The 24,160-nt window shown below is 35.6% G+C and overlaps 1 protein-coding gene across 18 annotated transcripts in view; it reads right to left on the bottom strand.

Annotated features, from left to right (window-relative positions):
- SLMAP (sarcolemma associated protein) overlaps nt 1–24,160 on the bottom strand; it is a 96,750-nt gene that overhangs the window by 41,609 nt on the left and 30,981 nt on the right. For 6 of the 18 annotated variants that reach the window (XM_032194195.1, XM_032194206.1, XM_032194200.1 and 3 more), the window contains exons 2-13: nt 20,368–20,515; nt 14,859–14,931; nt 13,518–13,554; nt 12,483–12,545; nt 11,020–11,115; nt 10,623–10,694; nt 9,627–9,767; nt 8,477–8,614; nt 7,049–7,217; nt 6,915–6,965; nt 6,261–6,311; nt 1,954–2,016 (exon numbers count right to left, since the gene is read on the bottom strand). In XM_032194195.1, the coding sequence (XP_032050086.1) occupies nt 1,954–2,016; nt 6,261–6,311; nt 6,915–6,965; nt 7,049–7,217; nt 8,477–8,614; nt 9,627–9,767; nt 10,623–10,694; nt 11,020–11,115; nt 12,483–12,545; nt 13,518–13,554; nt 14,859–14,931; nt 20,368–20,515 (1,102 nt within the window). The remainder of the gene's footprint in view (nt 1–1,953; nt 2,017–6,260; nt 6,312–6,914; nt 6,966–7,048; nt 7,218–8,476; nt 8,615–9,626; nt 9,768–10,622; nt 10,695–11,019; nt 11,116–12,482; nt 12,546–13,517; nt 13,555–14,858; nt 14,932–20,367; nt 20,516–24,160) is intronic. The other 12 variants (XM_032194205.1, XM_032194211.1, XM_032194201.1 and 9 more) reach the window with 4 other exon arrangements.

The raw sequence follows: 24,160 nt of genomic DNA, 5'->3' as shown, positions 1-24,160 counted from the left end.
CAGAAGTCAAAACCTTCTCTTCTCAAACTGCATCACAGCTGTTTCGCTTCTCCTTTCTTTTTAGATTTCTTGCAGATGATAGTTTTAATGCCTCTGCTTTTATTATGAAACAGCAAACTCTACAAAGACTACTTAAAGATGTGACGTGCATTTCCAGGATTTCATTTTATTTTTATAATACACCTGCTCCTTTCCCAAAGAAAACCGGGACGGGGGAGGGAGGAGAAGCGTAGTATAGTATGACAGGCTGCCCTTTCTCAATCCTGCCAGTCTTTGTCATATCGTTCTAAACTTCAGTATTTGCTGAACATCTTAAAGCCTCGTTCCTGGTGACCCCCACTACCTCCCAACCTTCACTGCTGCAGAGAATGAAACACAGGAGCAGGACTAAAAAGAACAGCTTTTACATACAAAATTAAACAGACTTGGAATCTTTTTCTTAGTTGATAGTAAAAACATACTAATGAAAAATGCAAAAACACTGAACCCTTGAAGCTCATATCCATTCTGTTGAATCCACCAAAGCCTTACAGTTTCTCTACTCTAGCTTTCAAACCCCTCAAGAAAGGGGAGACATACATAAATCGACCTTTATTTTATTGTTACTACTTTAAATTGCATGTTAAAATCTTTCATTAGATCCTGATGGTTGCTTCTGCTTCTCAATAGTGACAAGACTGGCCACATTTCCTTTGCAGACTTGGTACTAATTTAAGTTTTGCTAAAGTAGGTTAAGCTAATGCCCAAACAATGAAAACAGTCAACCAAGTTTTATTTGAACATGACTCAGCATGCCCGTTTTTTCAATCCAGACCAAAAAAAAAAAAAAACAAAAAAACAACTTCAGTTCAGATTATGTAATAAATGAACTGGATTCTTTGTGAAATTTAAAATTATTTTAAACGTCAACTCTCCTGGAGACAGCTACCACTCATACACTTTTAAAAATAAGGACTTTTCAATTTAATACAATTTAAGTTTTCTTTGATAAACTTTAGTAGTAACCCGTCATTCAGTTTATAGCACTGCAATTGGTTTCACAAGCAGTAAAGTCAAACAAGTCTGTTATGTTTCCCTACTGAAATACAAAGGGGAGGGGAGCCTAACAGGCATAAATGTCAAAAAAAAGACCATCTTATTTCTGTTTAACTTGAAGAGTTAACAGAAATTATGTATTAGGGGAAAAATAATTCCTTATGCTACCAAGGACCTTTCTTTGAAGTTTAATAGCACTTTTCTCTTTTTCCTAATTGGACAACAAGTATTAACACCTTAAGTGTTAATACAACCTTTTTGTTAATTACACATATGCAGATTCTGCTGCTTCATCACTCAATTTCAAAACCCATTTGCTTTGAAAAACAAGTTGCTCATTCCAGAATATTACATCTTTCCAAAGATTGGTATTGCGTATTTACACTATTTTTATTAAAATAATCTCTTATATTTCCACATAGAAATTTAAACCTTGTTTCCCTTTTTGTTCTTTGTAACAGATAATTAGAAAAATATGTAAAATAAAAAAATATAAATATGTAAAAAAGAAGTGAAATGGAGAAAAGGCATCATTACCTCATCTCTGTCCCACAGCAGCCTGTCATGTTTGCTTAAACTGACATTTGTAGGCTTTCAACTTCTTAATTTGTAACACAGATGAAAAATTACACTCAGTTTTAAGTATCAAGTGGCAACACTACCACCCTTTTACTGGTCAGAGGAAAATAATGGATTAACTGCTAAGAAAAGACAATTCGATCATTAATTTCCAAGAGCAACGATATCCTCTTCCTACTAGAGGCATCTGTTTAATACCACAATGCCACAGTTCTATGCTTAACAAGTTTCTGCTACTACCAAAATAATGAACAGAAGTGACAAATTCTGGGTTTTATCCACCTTTTCTGAGTTTTGTGTTGTTTTTAAAGCAAATGTGACGAACACTCTTGTACTCACTCTGACATTCTATGAATTGATGAATAAAAGTGCAGTCCCCTCCACTCTTTGAAAGAAAGTGCTCTAGTAAAGAAAGAAACACTGAAGTTTACATCTTCTTACCATTTTCAGGTTGATGCAACAAAAATTTGAAAGGTATATTAACAATAGTCGTCATTGTGTATTTACAGTGAACTTTTGAGGTCTGGGTTAGATGCAAGTAGACAATACGTATTTGAAATAACATCTGATTGGGTGATACTAGAAAGAGATTACTCTGTCTGATCAGCTTCAAAAGGGTACCTTCAAATCCTAAAGTCTAAGAGCAGTTCTTAAGCATGAGGAGAAGTCCCTTACCTCAGTAGAAGCTATTTAAAAAAACACTTTATTTACCAAATTTAGTAGGAACAAGTTAGAAAATTCCAAACATTCTGCATTTGGCATTTTCAGTATTACATTTTCAGGTTAGGTGGTGACAAATGAATTCCACTGAATTCCCATTTACAACTTCAGACCTCTGGCAAAAAGATCAACACACAAGTGATATTCTAATGACAATAAATTTAGAATACATAAGATGATACATTATTGAAACACGCAACTCCATAGTGCTGTCATCAATTCCTATTTGTTAATTCAGAATGAGACATTAATATCGGAAAATACCAAACCCAATTGCTGAAGAAATAGGGAGCGTGTATTTAACCTACAGTCTTCAGCATTTTATTCTTAGCTTTAAAAGGGTATTTAATTATTTTTTTTTCCATGTTTATTCTTCATATGGCATACCCTCTTGAAATGCAACAATATTTATTTTACAAGTGTAAATATCTTCCTTTACTCTTTTTAAAAAAGGTTCACTGCATTGAAACAGTTGATTTTTGAAAGGAGGACATTCTGCAGTAAAGATCTAAAAACTGGGCTCAACTCCCAGGTTTATCTAAGTCTTTTATGGAAAAGAACCTTGCTCAGCTCCCAGTTCCATCTCTTAAAACAGTGCTAGCATTTGCATTCTGAAGAACCTTAAAATCCTTTGACCTCAAGAGTCTAACAATCTCAACAGAAAAGGCTGCTTTTTTGTACACAAACCAGCAAAATTGGTTATATTTCAACAAATTTGCTCCATCATTAGCTTCTGATATCAGCAACCTAGCTGTTATGAGGAAGGACATAATATGCACCTTTACTGTATTTGAAAGTAACTTTAAAAAGTAAGTTTTACTTTTCTAACCCACAAGGACAAGGGTTTTAAAAGACAGCACCACAGTCACCATGGCTATAACATCTGTTTGCCCTTTTTTTTTTTTTTAAGCTTTTGTACATGATCCTCTTAAATGACTGCACACAAGTCTTTAGTATCTTTCTTTATATAATCAATGGCTCAAAAAAACTTAAATCTGAAAGCCACTGAGAAAAATACAAGTTACTGAAATAACTTAGTTCTACATGTTTGTCAGTGGCTCAATATAAGTTACTCCCTTTTGCACCAGAATTTCCATATGTGCATTGAGAGAAAATGAATGCCTAACCATCAGCACTTTAAAACACTTAGTTATAAAATGACTCTAGAGACACTATTAGAAGAGCTCTTTGTTCCTCTACTTCTGTGGCTGTCCATAACATTAAAAAGTCATGTAAAATCCTTGTTCTTGCAACAGTTTAAGTATTATGTCTAGGAATATACCTTAAGGACTTGACCTGAAGTTTTGAGAGACAAAGAGACAAAAGGAACATTAAAAAACATACGAAGTTTGTACAATTTTACCTTTTTCCTCTTTAAATAAATAAATAAATTGGGGGGAGGGGTCATATGCAGCACATCAAAAAATATTTAAGAGAAAAATCTTGTCTCAGAGTTTTAGCTGTATAGAGCATTTAATGATGGAAGAGTGTAATACTGTAATGATAAACAGATAGAGGGAACCTTTTTTCTCTCTTACAGGCTATACTATGTAGTACAAATCCAATTCTAGAATTTCTAATTTCTACCTTTATCTATGCGTCTTTTCCTTATGCAAACTATCCACAACCTCTTTCACTGCAGGAGCAGCTGAATCTACATTACAACCCTTGAATTCTCAGTTCTTCTAAAATAATGTGAGCCTACTCAGCAAAACACAGTAACTGTTCCCTGCTGATTTCAAGAGGGCAAAATCCAAAATCCGGCAGAAAAAAATTACTGCCCATCTGTCATTATATGAGAGCTGGATAAAGGACAGAAGAACAGAGAAAGGCACAGTCTGTCACAAAGAGAACACAAGACAGCAAACTCTAAAGAGTCAGAGGAATGTCAATGGACTTGGTATAGCTGAAATGTGCAGAAGAATGTGGTACAACAGAAAATATGGAAAGCTAAGCGAAAACACAGAATAAAATAACGTTAGACGCATGAAAGAAAAAGGCAACTGATTTCATAAACATGTACACAGACAACTTGAATGGGAAGTTCTACAGTGTCTATAGTCAAAAAATGAAAATAAAAAACCTGGCAGACAGCTTTCTAAAACTCCCAGGTTTAAGCATAAGTGCCTGTCCTATTGTTACATGGGAAGAAGGAATATGTATTTCTGTGCATTCATCCACGTGACATTTTGACTGTTATGTGATCCAAAATAAATCAAAAGGGGGATTGCTTCATAAACTTTGAGAAAAAGAGTGAATAGCAAAGGTACATTGGTATTTAATTGCTATAATTGCATAATAATTAATTTGTTTTTGACATCATATTTCAGACAATTTATCAATTTTGATGAATAAAGAGGTGTCACTATTTAAAAAGATGTGGTATTCCTGTACACAAATTTAAAGCAAGTGTTCGACAAAAAAAACAGGCATTTATTCTACGTTTACTATGATGTTGCAAGTTATTTCCCTGTAAACCAAAATATATTTGAGCTCATAGCTTGAAAGCTTTTAGTATATGTTTCAATTCAGTGCTAGGCAATTTTTTTTTCCACTGTTTTATACGATTTTCTAAAAACCTCCAACAACCTAACTTACTGAAGTCTTACAGTTTCTATGTCTAGAGCAAAGAATGGTGATTTTTATACAGTATTTCAGTTTTGCACTGTCGAGAAGTTAACTATTTTCTAAGGTGGAAAATTAAAAAAATAAAAATAAAGGCAAGTTTATTTCTTAACCATTCTACCCATCAAGCATGAGGAGTATTACCAATTGAAACCTATGGAAATTCATAGAAAAGATGGATTGAAGCTAAGGCAAAGGGATAACTAGCACTTAGATAAAGGAGTTTTTTACACAGTTCCTGTCAGTGTGTAATGTTTCTCTCCTCCTGCTCCAAATAAGTAAAAGACATGAAGTTATGCCATTATTAACTGCTTTTATTTTGCTATTATTCTCCCTAATTAAGAAGCTCTTCATTTATAGTACAAAGAAATTAGATAAAAAGCTAAAAATTAGAGCATAGACAGCTTTTAAATTTTGTTTCCAAACACTTAAACAGCATAAATATTAGCTGGAACGACAAGTTCTCATCCAACTATTGCTACCAGGCTTCCTCAGAGCTTTCACTACCCAGGAAAATGTAGCAAATGGTCAAGAAAGCTACATCAAGGGATAATTTTAAATGAACACATGACAACAAATTTATCTTAGTTAATGGAACAATTTAGTGAATTTAGAATCACAACTGGAATAATCTTTTTATATATGAAATCAGGCAAACATTTAGTCAGACTATTTTATACTAAAATCCTCAAGTGTTTGTCTCTCAAATGTCTGTTAAGATGTACTGGTTAAAAAACCTAGCTTAGACTAATTTTGTCTTAAAAAAATAGTTAATCTACATTAACTCCTGTTTTGTAAATAGATACTCAAGTTTTAAAGATAGCTTCTGCTATTGGTGTGTCATTGCACATCACACTTGCATTTTTCGTACGTTATAGACAGCAAAAAAAAATTTGCTGACTTTACTTACCATACCCAATTTAATAGAAAAATTGTATGTGTCTGTATTGCAAGGGAAAACAAAGGGGAAAATGGTTAATGAAGGTTTTCCACTTTGTGTCACGGGTCTGACACCACTTCACTGGATTCCCATTGATTCCAGTGAGACTCCAACAGAAAAAAAAAAAAAAAAAAGAGACAACTTCCACATTTGGCTCCTTTGAATTTACAGAATTTGCTAAAACAAAACAAAACAACCTGCCTGGACTGAGAGCCTAAGCAAAAAAACTGCTGGTCAGAAGAGTGGTCAAATGCTGTTTCATTTTTTAAAGAGAATATTATTCAAAGTAAGACTTCACAGAACAAAAAGAATTTGTTCAAACATCAACCATAAGACAAAAGGTAGCCTTGAGATACACTACCTTTTTCTGTGCTCCCATTAATTTTAGGTATGAAGTCATCGACTTGTATGCCTAGGATTAAGAAAGGGTATTATTTCTAGAACCAAGCAAAATGTTTTGGTTTTGTTTGTTTATAAATACAGCACTGTGAAATGCAAATGGCTTTTCACATTATTTCTTCCAAGTATCTAATCTAATCAAACAAAACAACACATTTTCCAGCAGTACAGATCATGTTTCCGATTGTTCGAATGTGTACAATGTTGCTATCATCCAAAAAATTACTGTCCATTACATATATATGTATATTTTATATATATATATATATATATATATATATATATATATATATATATATATATAAACAATTTAAACAAAATAAAACGACAACAACAAAATCTTTGGTGCGATTAAGGGACAGGGAGGCAAAAAGCCCTCAAATTGAGCAACGAACCCTAGGTGTGAACACTCACAACAGCAGCGCCCTCTGCTGGCACTCTGTTGTGGTCACACATATTTCAATGTTAATCTGTGCAGAGAAGAATCCAATACTGGCAAACTTGTAAATACGTTACTCTATTGCCAGAAACCGAGACAACATGATTATTATAATAAAAGGAATTGAACAGATATAGTCTGGAAACCAGCTTTAAACAAGAAACTGATCACACCTACCTAAGCTGTTGTGTTCTTTAAGAGTTTTCTCTTGAAGGTGTTCTAACCGTACTGTAAACAGAATTCCAAGAAAAAGATATTTCACAGATTAAAAGAAAAAACAAAAAAACAATTTTTCCCCACTAGTGACTAACCTTGTAAAGCAGTTAGCCGCTCATTGGTGAAGTCATTATCGGCCTGCAAAGCTTCTATTTTTGCTTGAAGCTCTTGCTCTCTCTCTTCCATCTCATCTATTTTATGCTGCAGTTCTTTCTTCTCAGCCAATCCTTTCTGTTGGATTTCTTCTTGTTTTCCTTCTGCTACCTGCTCAAAAGAAAAGAAAAATCCCCAAAGAAATTAAAATTAACATCTAAAGGAGTACATTTCCTTGATGTTTTTATGACTAAATGCGCTAAAGTAACTTCCTTTGGTAGTCAGATGAAGAAAACATGAACAACACAAATTTTTTCTACTGTTATTTTTCTATATGCTTCAATTTAGGCACAATAACAGAGAGAAAAAATCTCAAAGCATTTCAACTAAATTTTTGTCTGAAGCACCTGAGTTCTGCAGAACAGTACCAGGGCCCAAGAACGAAGAAATACCTGAAGTCTCCCATCTCAAATTACCAGTCAAAACCCAGAGGGCCTTCTGAATTGAACATACATTGCACAGATCAACTTGATTGAAAGCCACAGCTTCTCACTTGCTGGACCTCATTGTAAGTTTCATAGATTTCCCTCCCTGCGAAGCTAAGTAATAAGTTTTGGTTTTGATCCTTTTGTGTACACTCATCATCATCAATGATTAATTCAAAATTGAGACACCAGGGGCCTTAAGACCAACAACTTAGTATTTTAATTTGGAAAGAAGAAATTTCCATCTGAAATGCTAAGCTGAGATTCAAAGAACTTAAGTTAAAATTCCGGTATTTATCCAGGACAACTACATCTGTCTCAGGGCTAAAAAAAGAACGCTACCTTCCTCAATCCTGTCAATCTAGACAGGAGTCTCTTTGGGAACAGGCTTTATCACACTGTCATTAGTTTTTTCTCCAGCATAAAGGACCTTTAAATATTAATACACTTAGGAGTTTAGTTGAATAAACATGACATTGTGCTCTTCTCCACCTAGAAGCTGAGACATAATTTTACTGTCGTGGGCCATCTGTGCTTGAAACTGCACAATAAGGCAACGTGAAATGCAAATTTATTTCTAGATATAGCTTTCATTCCCATTAACTAAGTTAAGTTTTTTTAAGGTTGAAAGGTCTTGTTTATATGAAACAACTGAATATGAAATTTCATGTATTACATAGTTTTACATTAAAAACATACTGCAGCTTCAAAAATATGTTAACTTTTAAGGTGAATGGAAAGGGAACCTTTTTAGCAATTTAACTGAAGACACTTTCAGGCACATTAAATGTAAACCAAAAGAATATGTAAACATTAATGTGCATCTTTCTTTCATTTACTTAACATTTTAATAGTTTCTTAATCTTTGCTTGATTGCTGCATTAGGAATTGAACTTTCTTTCATGCATTACAGTTCCACTGTAAGTCAGATAAGGTTGTCATTACCTTTAGCTTGTCAGAAAGATCTTTAATTTCATTAACAGCTCCATTGTACTTATTAGCTAATTCTCTTAATTCTTCCTGAGTCCGCTCATTCATTTCTTTAAGATGAGTACATTCATCTTCTGTATTACTTAAACTCCGCTGTAAGATAGAATTACAATAAATACAAGATTTGTTACTAATAAAATACCAAACATTCCATCATTTCCATGAACAATATATGCAACAAATCATACTTGCTTTCAAACTGTTTTGTTCCTAATTATTAAGGCTAAACACAACAAATCAAGTCCACCAAAAATGCCACCTGTATAAAACTTGGTAATATTCTGTTCTGTTATAGAACATTACCAGTAGATTATGTTAAAAGATATTAGCTTCATGCACATGAAAAAAAAAAAAAAAAAGGCTATAAATTTAATTGTGACTGGTAAGAATAAAGAGCTGAAATATGTGATTGGAAAGTAGGAGAAAGCTATAAGTAAACATGAAACTCTGACCATTAACAAACCTGTCAAGAACTATTAAAATATACAAAGGTGTATTTAACTGAAGTCTCTTAAGATTATTTATTACAGCACTAAATCTGTTGTATTCCCTAAAAAGCATGAAGTGGATGCACACTTCATGAATATAATAAGCAAGTCTAGGATATTTCATAACCTAATAGAATCATAGCAAATAAGGATAACGGAAAGAGAGTTGGAAAAGACAGTAGTGAGAGATATAATAGGTGCAGAACTTTAAACAAAGTGTCTAACACATCATCATCTTAACAGCTCATTCTTAAGTGTAATTTGTATGAGCAGTTCAGCTTATATTTCCCTAAATTTTAGGGTTTAAACAAGGTCTAACAGCAGTTTTTCTAAATCACGTGTCATTTTAAGCTTTGCATCTTTCCCAGTCATACTAACTTCTATAAGACTACTTTATCCATTCTAAATTGTGAGCAAAGAGTTTCAAGACTAATTTCTCAATTTCTTTAACAACGTTAAGTACTAGATTAGCATATAATAAACAATGTTATTTAATATACTGCAAGTGCTACAATACAACAGATAGTGGCCTGCTACAGGCAACAAACATGGATTTAAGCAGCAGCTGTTACAACTATTTCAGTATTTCCAGAAGACTGGTTATGAAACTAGAATACCTCCACTTCAGACAGTTTTCTGACTACTTCAATTTTCTCCTGTAGGACCCGCCTCAGGGACTCTTTGGCTGTTGTCTCATAGTTGTGTTTGTCTTCTTGTAATGCTATAAGCTCTTTTCGTATACTGTCTTCTGTTTGATTCTGTATGTACAATTCAAATACAAAGATAAAATATAAATTAATATTTTGCTGAATACATTAGATTGTGATAAGACCTGTTCTATTCCAGAATATTTAACAATTGCTGGCAAATGAGAAAAATGTTACAGGCAAATCAGTGATCAAGGATTCTTGACATAACTGTGTGTAAACCACCTGTATGTATGATGATGGTACACATTCTATAATGAGCTTTGTTTTGTGTTCAGAAAAAGTATAGTTTTCCTAAAATCAATGTCAAACCTAGGAGACCTACGGTATGATAAACCAGAACCATCTGAGGTCCCAATTTGAAAGACCTGAAACAGGACCTGCAAAAAAGTTATTATAACCTAGGTAGATGTGAGTAAGAAAAAAAAAAAAATAATTTAGGCATAATAGTGGCCTTGCACGTTATATGCAAGGCATGGCATACTTGTTACTTTGTCTCTAAATATGAGACAGCACATGTCTAATGCCTTTTTCCGAATTCCTACTTGAAAAGAAATATTCACAGTAAACAGGGCTGACAGAATGGTTGCTTCTCACTTATGACAAATTCTTTTCTGCGTTTCACTATACACATTTATATGCATATACAAAAAAAAAAAAAAAAAAAAAGAAATCAGTTTGTGCTAAAAAGATGCTGAGCGATAGCCATTTATTTAAATTTAAAATGATTCCATGAAATACAGAACGGACCTATAATTTTCATGATATTCAGATTATCAAAACGGTATAGCCTCATCTCAGAAAGTTCACAATCCAACTGCTTTCCTAAACGTCTAATTCAAAATACTTTAGAAGAGCTATATTTCAGTGTTCATAGCACAGAGCTCTACTAAATTAATTACTTACTTTTGAGCATGCTTGTAGCTGATTTCCCATAACCTCTAATCTTGATAGCAGCCTGTCTTCATCTATTAAAGCCTAGAAGAGACGTTTCATTCTTTGCATTAATATTAGATGTGGCAAAACAAATAAACTATTTCAACAGAATATTGTGCTCTAAGTAGTTCCAGTACACAACTGCTTTATTTTCATTTTATTGGACTATTTACCATTAACAGTTATTTCAAACCTGTACATAATTGTTAGACTTAGTAAAAATTGTCTTTTTCACAGTTTAAGAGAACCACTGCATGCTTTTTATTCTTAGGTCTCCCCCCCCCCCACTCCCATTTGTAAAGTAATAGATACAATTTATATATCACTATTTTTTCAGTCTAAGTAGGGAAAGGATGGCTGCCAGTACCTGCCAACTAGTATCTGAAGCCTCTTGCGTGACAGCAAGTAGTCGCTGAAGGGTTGCCAGCTTCTGTTCCAACATTTGTTCCCGATGTAAGGCTTCCTATGACGAGAGCAGAGAGCCAACTGGTCAGTTCAGTTAGAACAACTCAGAAAAACAGAAGGAACAGAAGAAATACCTAATACTGTTAGACTGAAAGAAAAAAGGAAATGTGAGTAGCAAACACTGTCACATCCTGTTTTATCCATCCACATTTTTATTTGGATATTTCAATTAGAAAACATTATCCTATAACCTCAGGTTCCTAAAAAGCTTAAATTTTCATGCACATGTTGCATATGCCAAGTACACATAGTAACAAGTTATTCATTCCAAGACTTGAAACAGTATACCCACTTGGACTTTTGGCAGTAATTTAAGCAACGGAATTGGTGTAATGACCTAAAGACAGTTTTGGTAGCTCCCATGCAATTAGCTGTTAGTCCTTATGTCAGGTCACAACAGATAAACGCCAAGCAAGAAGTGATTTTTGTTTGTATTTGTTTTGAAACCGTAAGAAAAAAAGAGCATCTTTGTTAACGATTCCAGGATACAAGAGTGAACAGACTGGTGAGCAAATCTGTATTTGCCCTCTCAAGAAAGAACATATGCCTGAGCTGCTTCCTGCTGCGTCAACAAATACATATAAAGTTAATACCTGTCTCAAAAACCTCATCATTGTTTTGAGTAATTGCCATTAGCAAACAAAATACAGATAAAAATAAATCAGTAGAATAACACACAAAGCTACGTACAATTTACCCGTAAGAACATTTAATTTATTTTCCAGAAAGCTAATCTTCTTATAATTTCTGAAGCATTTATTTACATATGTTAACACACACTTTCAGTGTTGCCATTTTGCAGTCTAACACTTTTGTGATATGATACCTTTGGGAAAAAACACACCCATAAAAACTGACACAGGGGCAAACACAGAAAGGTTGGTGGTTTGAATAAGGAAAAAGAACTGCTGGCACTGTCCCCTCCTTAGTTATTTCCAATTAATTCAGAGACAGAGATAGTCACACTAAGAAGTTATATTCAGAGAAACTAGTCCTTGATAAGCCAAGTGACACCTTGTTTTGCCATTCTTTTGTATTACACAGTACATCTGCAGCAATACATGATGCTAAAAATGCCAGGAGCAAAAGAATATTGGGGGCAGATAGGGAGGAGAGGAGAAATGCCAGGAAAAGTCATAGTTCATACTGCTCACGAACAATTCCAGAAGTTTACATAGAACTATACTATGTTAAATTACAACAATTTTTACACTTTTTCACTATAGAAAAAGGTAGTTAAATGCTTATTATGTTCCTGTTTACAAACTGCAAGCCAAACAAAGTTATATGGACCATAAGGATTTGGGTTTTTTTGAAGAGAGATTAAATATTTAGCCAAACTAATATTGTGATGAAAAATGTTACCTGTAGATACTGTGAAAGCTGAAACAATTCCTGAGAATACATACTGGGAGTGTTAGCAGCAACCTGAGGAATAAGAGAATTTATGAATCAAAATGTTTTTGGATTTTTCACTAGACACAAATAATGCAAAGTTCGTAATTTAAATCTAGTCGTGAAGATAAACTTCAGACTATATAACTAATAGTGTTTTCATTTATTTATTGTTCCACTATTATTTTTCTTTGCTTTAACACAGAACTTCACAACTCTGGACTGAGACCCCACTATGCTACCACCTTTACAAGTTTTTCAATCACCAAAGCCCCAAAAAGCTTAATCTCTAAATACAAATCAGGGGTGTTCCAGAAATGAGAAACTAGTTTCATGTTCAAATTCAATGCATCTCATCCTCCCCATTCAGACTTCATCATACATTTTTAGTTGACCTAACTTCATCATCTTCATTCACCATAGAAGTATGTGTTTCAGATTTGGTGAATACCTATATTATCTTTAGCATAATCATCCTTGCTGCATATTAGCCCCATAACCTTACTTGATCCAATTAAATAAAGTTTCACTGTTCAGTGCCACCACCTCAGCAAGGCTTTAGAAGCCTGCTTTTTGTCAAGTCTTACTTTAACTCCATACTTTCTCCAGCCCCAGAAACTATTCTGGATTTAGGGCTAAGGAGGTGATGTGGTGCATTGTTGCTGTTGCTTTACTTGCAGGCTGTCTACACTGACATCATTCTGAAACTGTTTTTCCACACAGTTACACCTACAGTCCCCTCTTCAGAATTTCTGCCCTCCCACCCCAGATTCACAATACATACACTGTTTTGAAACCTTAAATGCAAAGTCTATGAACTCTTCAGGCTGCTGACTTCACAATTAAGTTTCCTTAGTTTCTCAAAATTTTGTTCTGCATGTTAAAAACTTTGATTTGAACCTGCTTAAGGTAATCCATTTTTTTTTTATAGGCTAGACAGAAAATCACTTGTCCCAGGCAAGTAATACCTATTAATAGGGTTTCGACAGCAAGTTACTGAATTACCTTGTCAACAGGACTTGGTAATGGAGCATGGATAACACTACAAAAGAAAAAAAAGTAAATGTAAAGTACAGGACAGTAGTTCAAAATCCATGAGATCACTATTACTGTGCATTTAATCACATTACTTTGTACTAAAGCTTTTTCTTGGGGGTAAAAATGAAGAGTTTGTAACAATAATGAAAAAACGTACTACACTAAGTGACATTTTTGAATTTACAGAACTATTTTCAAATTATAAATCTGAAGTGTGTTCTAAAAACACTCTACCCACTTCTTATCCAGTAGTTACATATTTGATGTTTCTAAACCCAACTTACTAAGACTTTAAACAATTTGCATGCACAGAACAATGCTTATGGAAAGAGAGACAATATTGTACTCTTGGTCACAAATTCAGAGTATATTAACTGATTTCCATAATTCTATACACTTCCACTTGCACGTTTTCATCACAAAAAAATGTAATACTACACATTTCTAGTTATTTCTTAGCACATGCAATTACACTGAAAATTTTCCATAATAATAACTTTAATAATAACTTTAGCCTTCCAAGAAACAAATACCCTAAATATCTCTGAATCCTAATGATGTAGGAATATTTAAATAATCAAAGGCATACAGTTGCTGAGGATGAAAGCTGATTAAAATTACGTCATTTGTAATTGTCACTCAGTTACTGCAAATGTTTACTTTTTTGTTATTGTTGTTTCTACTGCTCTTTGAAGTTTTCTCCAATATATGCACATATTCACAGAAAAGCCTCTTAGTATTCATCTGAATTTGCAAATACTCTCTCATCCAATATATTTTATGATTCCTTCCCCTCCAACTCAGACAAAACTTTCCTTCATTGTAACACTGAGTAACTACACCATGAGGAAACATTATTCTCTTACTTATCTGAAGAATATAAACAGTGTTATGTGTACACACGTACAGACAGAGATGATACTTGCTTCACTTTGGTAGACTTTGTGCATTTAAATTAACAAAAATAACAATCTCAAATTGTAAAACAGGGAAGGAGAATGCTTCATTTGGTTTCTTTCTTCCTGTGTTATTCTGTTTTTAATACCATTTCAGTATACTAAGAATCACATTCAAACAGAGAAGTCCAACTTGGTAAGAACTTAGTTATTCTTTCATAGTTGCCTTGATTTTTAAAATTGACAATCAAATGCAATTTCTTTTTTCACAATGCCTGCAGAAGAACCACGTTCTCAGTTTTCTTTGCTTGAACACACAAAAATGTTCATATGTTGATTTTAAATATAATACCCATCAAATCTTCAAAATCCAAAAACTTATTTTTTGCCATACACAGTTACTTATACTTACTCTGATCGCAATCGAGCTTCCATTCCATCTGGAAGAAAAAGTTTGATTGTGGAGACTATACATCCATGGGTAACTGAAAAGAAACAAATAGTACATCATCATGATCCGTTACTATTTAATTATAAGTTCAATGCTTAATGATATAGTAGAACCAAGTGAACTGTCTTAAGAAACTCCAAGGCAGGTGAACAAGAAAAGGCAAAAATGCCTTCCAGCATCGGTGCTTTGCTCTGCCTTCTCAGACGTTCTCTGTTAACAGGAAAATTTACCATTAGAAATTCCAGTTTAGGCTGTGTACTTGGTCCTGGCCTATGAAGCAGAACCAATTCCAATTCTTCCAAATGAGCAATGCCTGCAAGATTTCTTCACTGCAGTGAGTTAAAACGTTATGTTTGGTTCATAAAACAAGGGTAAAAAAGAATGCATCTTACCCGTGTTAGTTAACAGGAATATAGAAGTATAAACATAATAATGAGATAGCTTTTTGACACAATTCCTGTATCTAGAGACTTCAGAGGTAACATGAACAATTTATGTCACCTGACACTCATTTGGCATTTGGAACTTGCCAAGTAATCGCTATTTAAAAACACAGAGATCAAAAAGGGAGCACAACAGAGAGTACAGGAACATCCTCTTGGGCACTATGAGCACCAGCAGCATTCAGGACAATATATATTTACTGTTGTATGCTTGTAGTATGTATCTGAAATACACAGCCCTAGTCAAGAGACTTTTCATTTCAGAAAGATTCAGAAAGTTTGCTTCTCCAGGACTGAATTCAGGATCTTTTGAACTGACAAAAGATCCTGAAGAATAAGAGAAGGAAATAGAGTATTTGACTCTCCAAATATTCAGGATACTCAAGATTCTTCAAATATTCTTCAAACATCAAGATCAATCTCTCTCCTCGTTTCCCAAAAATTACACTGGTATCATTTTCGATAAGAATGCAAACAGTCAAATCACAGCTTTTTTTTTTTCCTTGTGTAGTTCTATGATTTGGGAAGTAAATCTTCTCAATCTCACAGAAAGGAGGATAGAAGTTATTTGCTAACCACCCCAGCAAGCTGGATCCAAGTAACTATATGGTCTTCTATCGCTACACCTAAAGAACCCACCAACATATAAGACACAGCTGCTCTACTTTCATAGTTATTAATATCAGCAAAACAGTTAAACGGGCTTTGAAAAAAAAAAAAAGGACAATGGGTGTTTTAGGACAACGGAAGTACTCCAGGGAAAAGAGACAGGTCTTTGAGGAAGCTACCTGAATAGAATCTAAAAATACAGGAGATGATCCACCTAAAGAGTTCTTCCTTAACCTGCATTCAGTACTAAAAGCTAAATACTTTGGAGAAATATCCTTTTGGCTACAGCACCTTAAGTTGCTTTGCCTTTAAGTTGAAACATTAAATTTACATGCCAGCAAAGGACAGGACCTTTTTCTTGGAACAGATTAATCCATGGGTTTGGGGGCCTTTTTTCTACAGAATTTACAAATCTGTTCTTGAGAAAACAGTATAAGAATAAACAAAGGTACATTAGGAATATTAGCTGTATTAGCTGTAGCTTGTTGTACTCACACTGCTTTCACATGGAAGGCTCCTTTCCTTTAAGGCACCATAAGGAAACTACTGATTTCAGGAAGAAAATACGAGGGTATGTGAAATCAAAGGTAACAGGCAGCCTTACCACTGTACCATGTATCAGGTAAGCACACAGTGAGATTATGTAATTCTCAAGTTTTTTCCTTAATGCTCACACTGAAAAAACATACTAAAAATCTAAAGCTTTTGTGGTGTTAAATAAATAAATATGGGTCTTAATAGTGACTGAAATAGTGACAGTGAAAAGGCACGGAGCATTTTGTTTGGTTTATAAAACAAGAAATAAAATAAAATCTTACTCTATAATGAACCGACAGCTAAAGGGTAAACAGAAGAAAAATCAGACAGCCTAAGGGAAAGGTAAAGCAACACATTAAGCGTTATAGTGGCAGCTGGAGAGGCTAGTAGGAATTGCTTTCCCTCCTGTCTCTATTATTTCCTTCAGAATATCTATTATTTCCTTCAGAATAAACAATAATAAATTAAAAAAAGAGACCTGTGGTTGCCCAAAGGGCAGGGAAATGCCCCTCCAGCCACAGCAGGTCCCTCAGCCCCGTACGGCTTCCCGCTAACCTGCACTCACCTCCCGGGCTGAGGGACGCGGTGTGAAGAGGTCTCGGCGGGGCCTGCGGCCCGGCCCGGTTCTCGGCCTGGCTCGGCTCGGTTCCGGGCTCGGTTCCCGGCTCGGTTTCCTGCTCGGTTCCCGCTGACAGGACCCGGCCTGGCCGCGGAGCCGCGGCGGCTGCGAGGAGGCAGCAGAGGGCGATGCCCGCCCGCGGCTCGGCGCTGACGGCCCCGGGGGAAGCGGGGCCTGGGAGCGCCGGCGAGACCAAGGGCAAAGAAGGGAAAACTCTCTGCCTGCAGGAAACCTGACGGAGCCGACTGCAAAGCAGCATAAAAAGGGGTTCTTATCTTAGGTTTTGGTTTTGTTTTGTCTCAAAACTTTTGCTTCATGGATAAACTACTGGGAAATGATGCTCTTTTCTTGTTTTTCATGTGTTACTGGGAAAAGAGCAGTCAGGGCAGGGACACCAGAAGTGTTAAGAGGCTGCCTCTGGTACTTCACCTGGCCAGTTCCATGCAGCTGGGACATGGCACCCAGCGGGTGCCCCACCTGCACAGGCTTTTACAAACTCCATGCCAGGGAAAAGAGGGATGAAAGGTCCAAACCTGACCAGAAAAAAAGTGCACAAACTGTATTTGAACGGACTCATCAGGTATTACTGATGGGGCTGGAAAGCCTCACTCCCTTCCAAGTCGGTACTGTTAACTCTTAGAGTGTCCTGGTAAGGAGCGGGACACTTAGGAACTGCTAAAAGAAAATAAAGCAAAGCACACCAACACAGGGAGAAAAGCACAGTAGGGTGATTAATAGATAAACACGGCAATAAGGATAGGGAAATGAGCAGGCCTGGGTGCTCGCTCGTAATAACAACGAGCAGACGAATAAGGAAGCAGGAGGGCTGGAAACATTTCTCTCAGGCCTGTTAATGACTTCAGCTCGGCAACAGAACTTGGAAGAACCAGTGCTTACATAAGACAGCCCGAAAAAAAAGTCACTGAACGTGCCACTATTTTAACGATCCAAACCAAGGTCATATTTGCAAGGAAATGACTTACTAAAACACAGGCTGAACAATAAAATAAAAATAAATATATTCTAGCAATATTTACGCAATTCAAAATTTACCTAGCCAAATACACACTGCCTACCCAGTCATAACCTTATAATTGCATACAGCTAAATGCTGTGATGCCTTATGCAAGTAAAGTGTTATATCAGAATGCAAAATGGTTTTAAAGGGAACCACTAATTTAAAAACTCCTTTCATGTCTGTGTTTTGTTACTAGGTTAGGTTAACAGTAACATCTGAGATTACTGCAATGAATTGGTGGAAAAATAAACTTTTATGTGCATTCCAATTGCATTCATGTGTAACCACGTTAGCTGTGATGCAGCTGTTTCATGCCCCTGCATGATACAATTTTCATTCATTGCTTGAGGAGGCACGGAGAGCAAGACAGCAAACTTGTACACCTTCCTCATTAGCCAGCTCAGCACATTCATGAGCAGTTCTGGAGTACAGTTCCTATGTTCAAAGCAAAGGGAAGGCAGCAAAACCGGATTGCTCATGACACAGAAGCTTGGTCACAGGGATCGTGTCCTGTAAAACTAACACAAAGCCATTGGGAAGAACTGCTGCTGTCATTCAGGTGACTGCTTACAGTGAAACTTCCACAAACTTTCATGTAAATGAATTGCAAATAATTGCTGATAAAAAAACAAAGAAACTATTTTCTTCTTCCAACTAAATCTTAAAATAAAATAAATATTGATTTAGGTCTGAATAGACACGTACAAATTTGGTTCCTTTTAGTGGGGACAGTACCATATCAAATAGACAGTCCCAGGTTCATTGGAGATGCAAAGTATTCCTTTGACCTATTGATACACTGAATACTACTAGTGTTTGTAAATATTTGTAGTTGTGTCACATGAAGTAACATTTTAAGTAACTCCTAGATGATACCAACTAAACACCCAGGAGTTAAATTTTCAATAACATAATTTGTGAGTAAACAAACATTTTAATGACCTTTACTTACAACTTTAATAGTTGCTTTGTTCACTTAAGGCTCTTCAAAAAATCTACTGCTGTACAATGTTTTTTGTTGTTGTGTGTGTGTGTTTCTGTGTGCTTTAAATAAAAATTTTACCATCAGCAAAAAAAATATTTAACATTATTCTTTCAGTTCATCCTTTCCGAATATACTTTCCTTTAATGATAAGCATGGATAAGACCTATGAAGGTCTTGTTCAATAAAGTAGTGAAGTAGAAATGCAGCGATGACAGTTCTGCTGTTTTATTGATAAATCAGTTACTGGATTAGGATCCTTCCACACACGGCCAGAATACTGATGTCCATGAAAGTAGCAGACCCATTATGTATCTTAAAAGTCTTGATGATATTTATTACCATCTATTGATTACTATCTAATAATTCAAACACAGACCAGCCTTTAAAAACAGAAATGGCTCCTGAGACACGGTACATGAATGCAAAAGAATAGAGACTGAGGCTGCATTTTTAATCGATTTATGAAGACATGTAGCTTTTATCATAATATGAGATCTCCTGAATGTGAATACTGGGAGAGGGACAGGAACAAAACCAAACCAAACAAAACCCCATCACTTCATTTTTCAGCTAGCAATTTTTTTCTATCCTCATTTTTAAGTAACTGCAGGAACCAGAAGTAGTACCAGTCATAGAAAAAAAGTACCTAGATACCTCGACAAGAATAAAATTACTGTGTTTAGTACCTGTTTAGCACTTTATCAATAAACTCAGTTTCATACTTCCGCCGCATTATCAGCTGAAACTTTAGGGTTCATATGCTTGAAAGAAAGGTAGTGACAAAACCAAACCCAAAAGAACTATGCATACAGCCCCACGCACACATGCTCACACTGAAGTTTTAAAATTGCTCTAAGTCAATTGAAGTGAGACAACAGGCAAGCACAGTCCTAGTGACCTATCCTCCTTTTCTGGATCTGCATTACCCATTCAAAAACACACCAGCACTCATACAGCCACCCAAGCATGTGGTTTAGGGAAGCAAGTCAGTTGAAAATCTAGTTGTCAGGGTGGAGGAGGGGGACAGAGCCAGTTTTTTCAGCAAATCAGTTTCTTGATCTAGTTTACCCTGCAGCCACAAGACTCACTGCCAGCACAAAAGAGGGAATGGAACCAAAAACAAACAAACACACAAAAAAACCTGTTTCCTTTCTTACAACAGGAATACCATTTATTCTTCAAGTTTACACTGCAGCAAGATATTCCAATAAATATAGTTGGGGAAAAAAAAAAAAAAAAAAGAAGATCCATACCCTTACCTTTCCGCGTGTTCTCCGTCACATCTACACCAAACTGGATGATGTCACCTGACATAATCTCACATGGTGGGCTCTCCTCAGATCCTCTACTCAGTCTCTGACTATTAATAAAGGTACCATTACTACTTTTAGTGTCTTGAAGATAGAACTGTAAAAAGAAACAAAAAGAGTAGTTAAGTTATACAGGAAAAAAAACAAAAAACAAAACAAGTATGATGAAACTGGAGCTCCAGTAAAATTTTATTTGCTTTAAAATATAGCTTGATACCCAATGTAGAAGAGAACTAATGGATTAAAATCAAAATATTCTCCTCAGGATGTAACAGTTTTACATTATCAACAATTATTTTTATTTGATTTTTATTAGTTTAACATACAATTGAATTCCAGCACATATATTATGCAAATAATTGCAATGAACTACACTTAACCTACTGCCTGCATGGAAAGAATCAGATGTTGTTAGCAACACTTTTTATGTAAGAATTTATGTTAGCTCACAACAATTCTAACTGCATACAGTTTATGATGGCAACATTCCATTACACAAAAGTGCTGGAGGGAAGACTAGCATTGAGGGTGAAAAGAAAAGATTTGGAAGACGACAGGATTCAGGAACTGTAATAACACTTCAGTGAAACTAAGGAAAACAAAATGAGGATGCCTTCACTTCTCAGGGAAACTAGTTCACGCTATTATGTTAATCTTAAGATTGCTGCATCATCAAGTACCTTTGCAAATATCCATTTGTAGAATTAATTCAATTTTAATAGCCACTTACTGAATCTGAAATGGATTATGACACAAGACTTCTAGTCAGAGGAACTGCTGCATCTGAGGAGAGGTTACCGAGCAGGTGAGTCACCTGGCAGAGGACCGGTGCCACTGGCTAAGACCTGTTCAGCAGACAGCATGAAAGAGGGGACTGGAATGTTATTAAGCAGCCAGGTGGAGCTCTGCTATCTGAGCCATATTCAGGAGTTAAAGACAACGCCAGTTGTTAAAGGATCCTTATGGGATGCTAGAAGTCCCTGACTGCCTGCACTCGTAAGGAATCTCATCATGTCCCAAAACAAGTATAAGGCTGGGGGACAAGTGTTGCCTTCAGAAATTAGGATATTCACATTGTTTTATTATATATTTATTTTTAGAACTCTGTGAGGGAAAAAAAAAAAAAAAAAGCTTTTATTTGTCTCTATTATCATATTCCTCAAAACAAAAAAAAAAATAAAAGTAATAAATATAGCACCCCAAAAATATTGAAGGAAAATGTGGTCTTGAAACGGAGAGACTAGCTCTGCTACTCTTCAAATCTCATCTTGCAAATAGCAAGCACATGACACACGTGCTTGTCCTGAGTGGCATAAAGTAGCGTCCCTAACCTGAGAGCTTCAATGCCATCGCGTCCAGAAGCTAGGACTCAATACAGCAGGTAAGGTGAATGTCAAAACTGGAAAGCTCAGCTAGATGGCAACATGAAAAGCAACACATGAAAGACTTTTTTCTAAGAGATACGCCTTTGGTCTTAAAGAAGAAAAATCAATTAGTCATATGCTCGTAAAGGTGAAGGTAAACATGAATTATGGACAGATCAAGAAATATCGCCTGCATTCATTGTATTAACAATCAGATCCACCCACTTTAAATAGTAGTCTGTATATATTATTAAATATTAACATAAACATAAGTCATAGAGCTTTTATAACAGTTTAAAGTCAATCAAATTAATTAGCTCATTAATTTACTAATCTGAAAGTATTCAACCCTCTCATGGTTCCATGCAGAGGTAATTATTTTTACATCCTGTTTGTTCTCAATTAGTGCTCTGCTCCACTTGAAAATCCTTCTGTTATGAAAAAGTGAGTCACAGGCAAGGAGAAACAAACATGTTATTTGCTTTTCCCCACCCTTTTCTTTCCTATACATAATACCTGCCTCTTACTCTTCAAAATTTTTGATTCATCACTGCCCATTGTAAACAGATTTCTGCAGAACCAACAGACAATATAGCACAGAGAAATACGAGAGATACCGCAGGAAAGGGAGTGCAACAAAGCATCAGCAACACCAAACTTAGAAAGTACCAATGAAGTCACAAAACTCAAAGTGGGGAAAAAAAATAAATAAATGACTAAGAAATACACATTAGATTTAATACTATCAAATCTATGTCCATTTATGTGCACGTTACTGAATTTCATTATGTAAATTTTAGAAAAGTGGTGCTCTTTAAACAACTTGAAGTCTTTATAAACAGGATTAAACTACTCTGCTTCTTGCAGCTAGTGAAGAAATTTGTGTCCTTTTCTTGTACCACGTCCAAATGTTATTTCCCTACTAGTTTTCACCACTTGACATGGTCTTTCTCAAAGGTTAATTCCTCCACCACTTTTGTAAGGTTGTTAGAAGTTATCCTCCTGAACCAAAAACAAGCACAAGCCCTGAAACAGACACTTGTATCCATTAAGTGGTATTTATAGCAGTATATTGGTATTTAACACAGTATGAAAGGTGCCATGTACTAGGTTCAGTGTTCATGTACAATTCCCCAGATGCCTTTAACACCTCAGGTAGGTAATACAGTGCCTTTCTGTGAAAGCACCAGCATCTGTTCTTCCCGATTTTCAGTGCAAACTGACAAACTTCAGCAGCAACCAGCTTAAAGACTAACCAAACATTTCACTTTCCCATTGCTCATCACTGAGTTTCACCACCACCTCCTCAGCTGTTCTGGCTCGAGCCTTTATTTAGCCCCAGCAAACCAGCTTTGAGAGCTGACACCAGTTGCACGAGGAGGTGCTTAAGCTGGTAGTGCCAGAAAAAAGGGCAGCACATACTGACCTAATTACACCTGCTTTTGCAATCCCCACCTCTCTTCAGATCAAACTAAAGGCTCAGCCCTTCCGTGCCTTACCTTAACAATTACTGCACTTTAGAGGGCAGACCATGGGCACTCCAAGCACCTCAGCTTTGGAGGCCTGTTAAAGAATTAGTGCATCCTTGGTGCAGACAATTACATGTAGGGTACGACCAGGCAACATGCTGTTATTTAAAAAATTTGCTCTCCAGTATCCTAACACCTCCTCAGACAGAAAAAAATTCCAGCCCACATTTCTTCCTTAGTCATTTATGGGTTTATGCTCATTTACATCCTCTCCCATTTATAGCTCTTTAATAAACTGTGGACATCCTACCACACTGCATCCACATTTAAGGAGAACTATTTTAAAGTAAAATTTGCAGTTCATCTGTACACTCAAACTTCTCCAGGACAGCCCATATTATTCAGAAATGGCATTAAGTTCCAAAAAGTTAGATTTTTGTTTCCACAACACTTTACGAGAAATTCTGTAGCATTGCTCATATTTCAAGTTACTGTTCAGTTCTGCAAAGTGAAAAAAGTACCTCCTCTGCTTTGACCTGCGTTGGATAAAAAAAAATCTGACTCCATTTAAATTCCATTGCTTTCTAGGTCAATGACTCAAAAGAGTACCAGCAACTTGCTAAATCACAGAACACATTTTACTTTCATGCAGATAGCACTATGCATTTTCCCCCTGTAAAAAAAAAAAAAAAAGAAGTCCTAGTATTTTCTAAGTACTGAAAGAGAAAAAATCTTCCTGAGACAGTTCAGGACTATGACAATACATGAAATTTATGCACAGCATATGAATTCTAGCTGATATTAGGAAGTTACAGAATTGCGATGCTCCAGAAGGCCAGATTTACATATGAGCTTTACTATGAAATGTAGGAGACTTTTCTTCAATGAAATAAAACCAAAGGAAAAAAA

This window comes from Aythya fuligula, chromosome 10, assembly GCF_009819795.1.
Source record: "Aythya fuligula isolate bAytFul2 chromosome 10, bAytFul2.pri, whole genome shotgun sequence".
Taxonomy (NCBI): domain Eukaryota; kingdom Metazoa; phylum Chordata; class Aves; order Anseriformes; family Anatidae; genus Aythya; species Aythya fuligula.
This window is presented reverse-complemented; position numbering and strand designations above follow the sequence as displayed.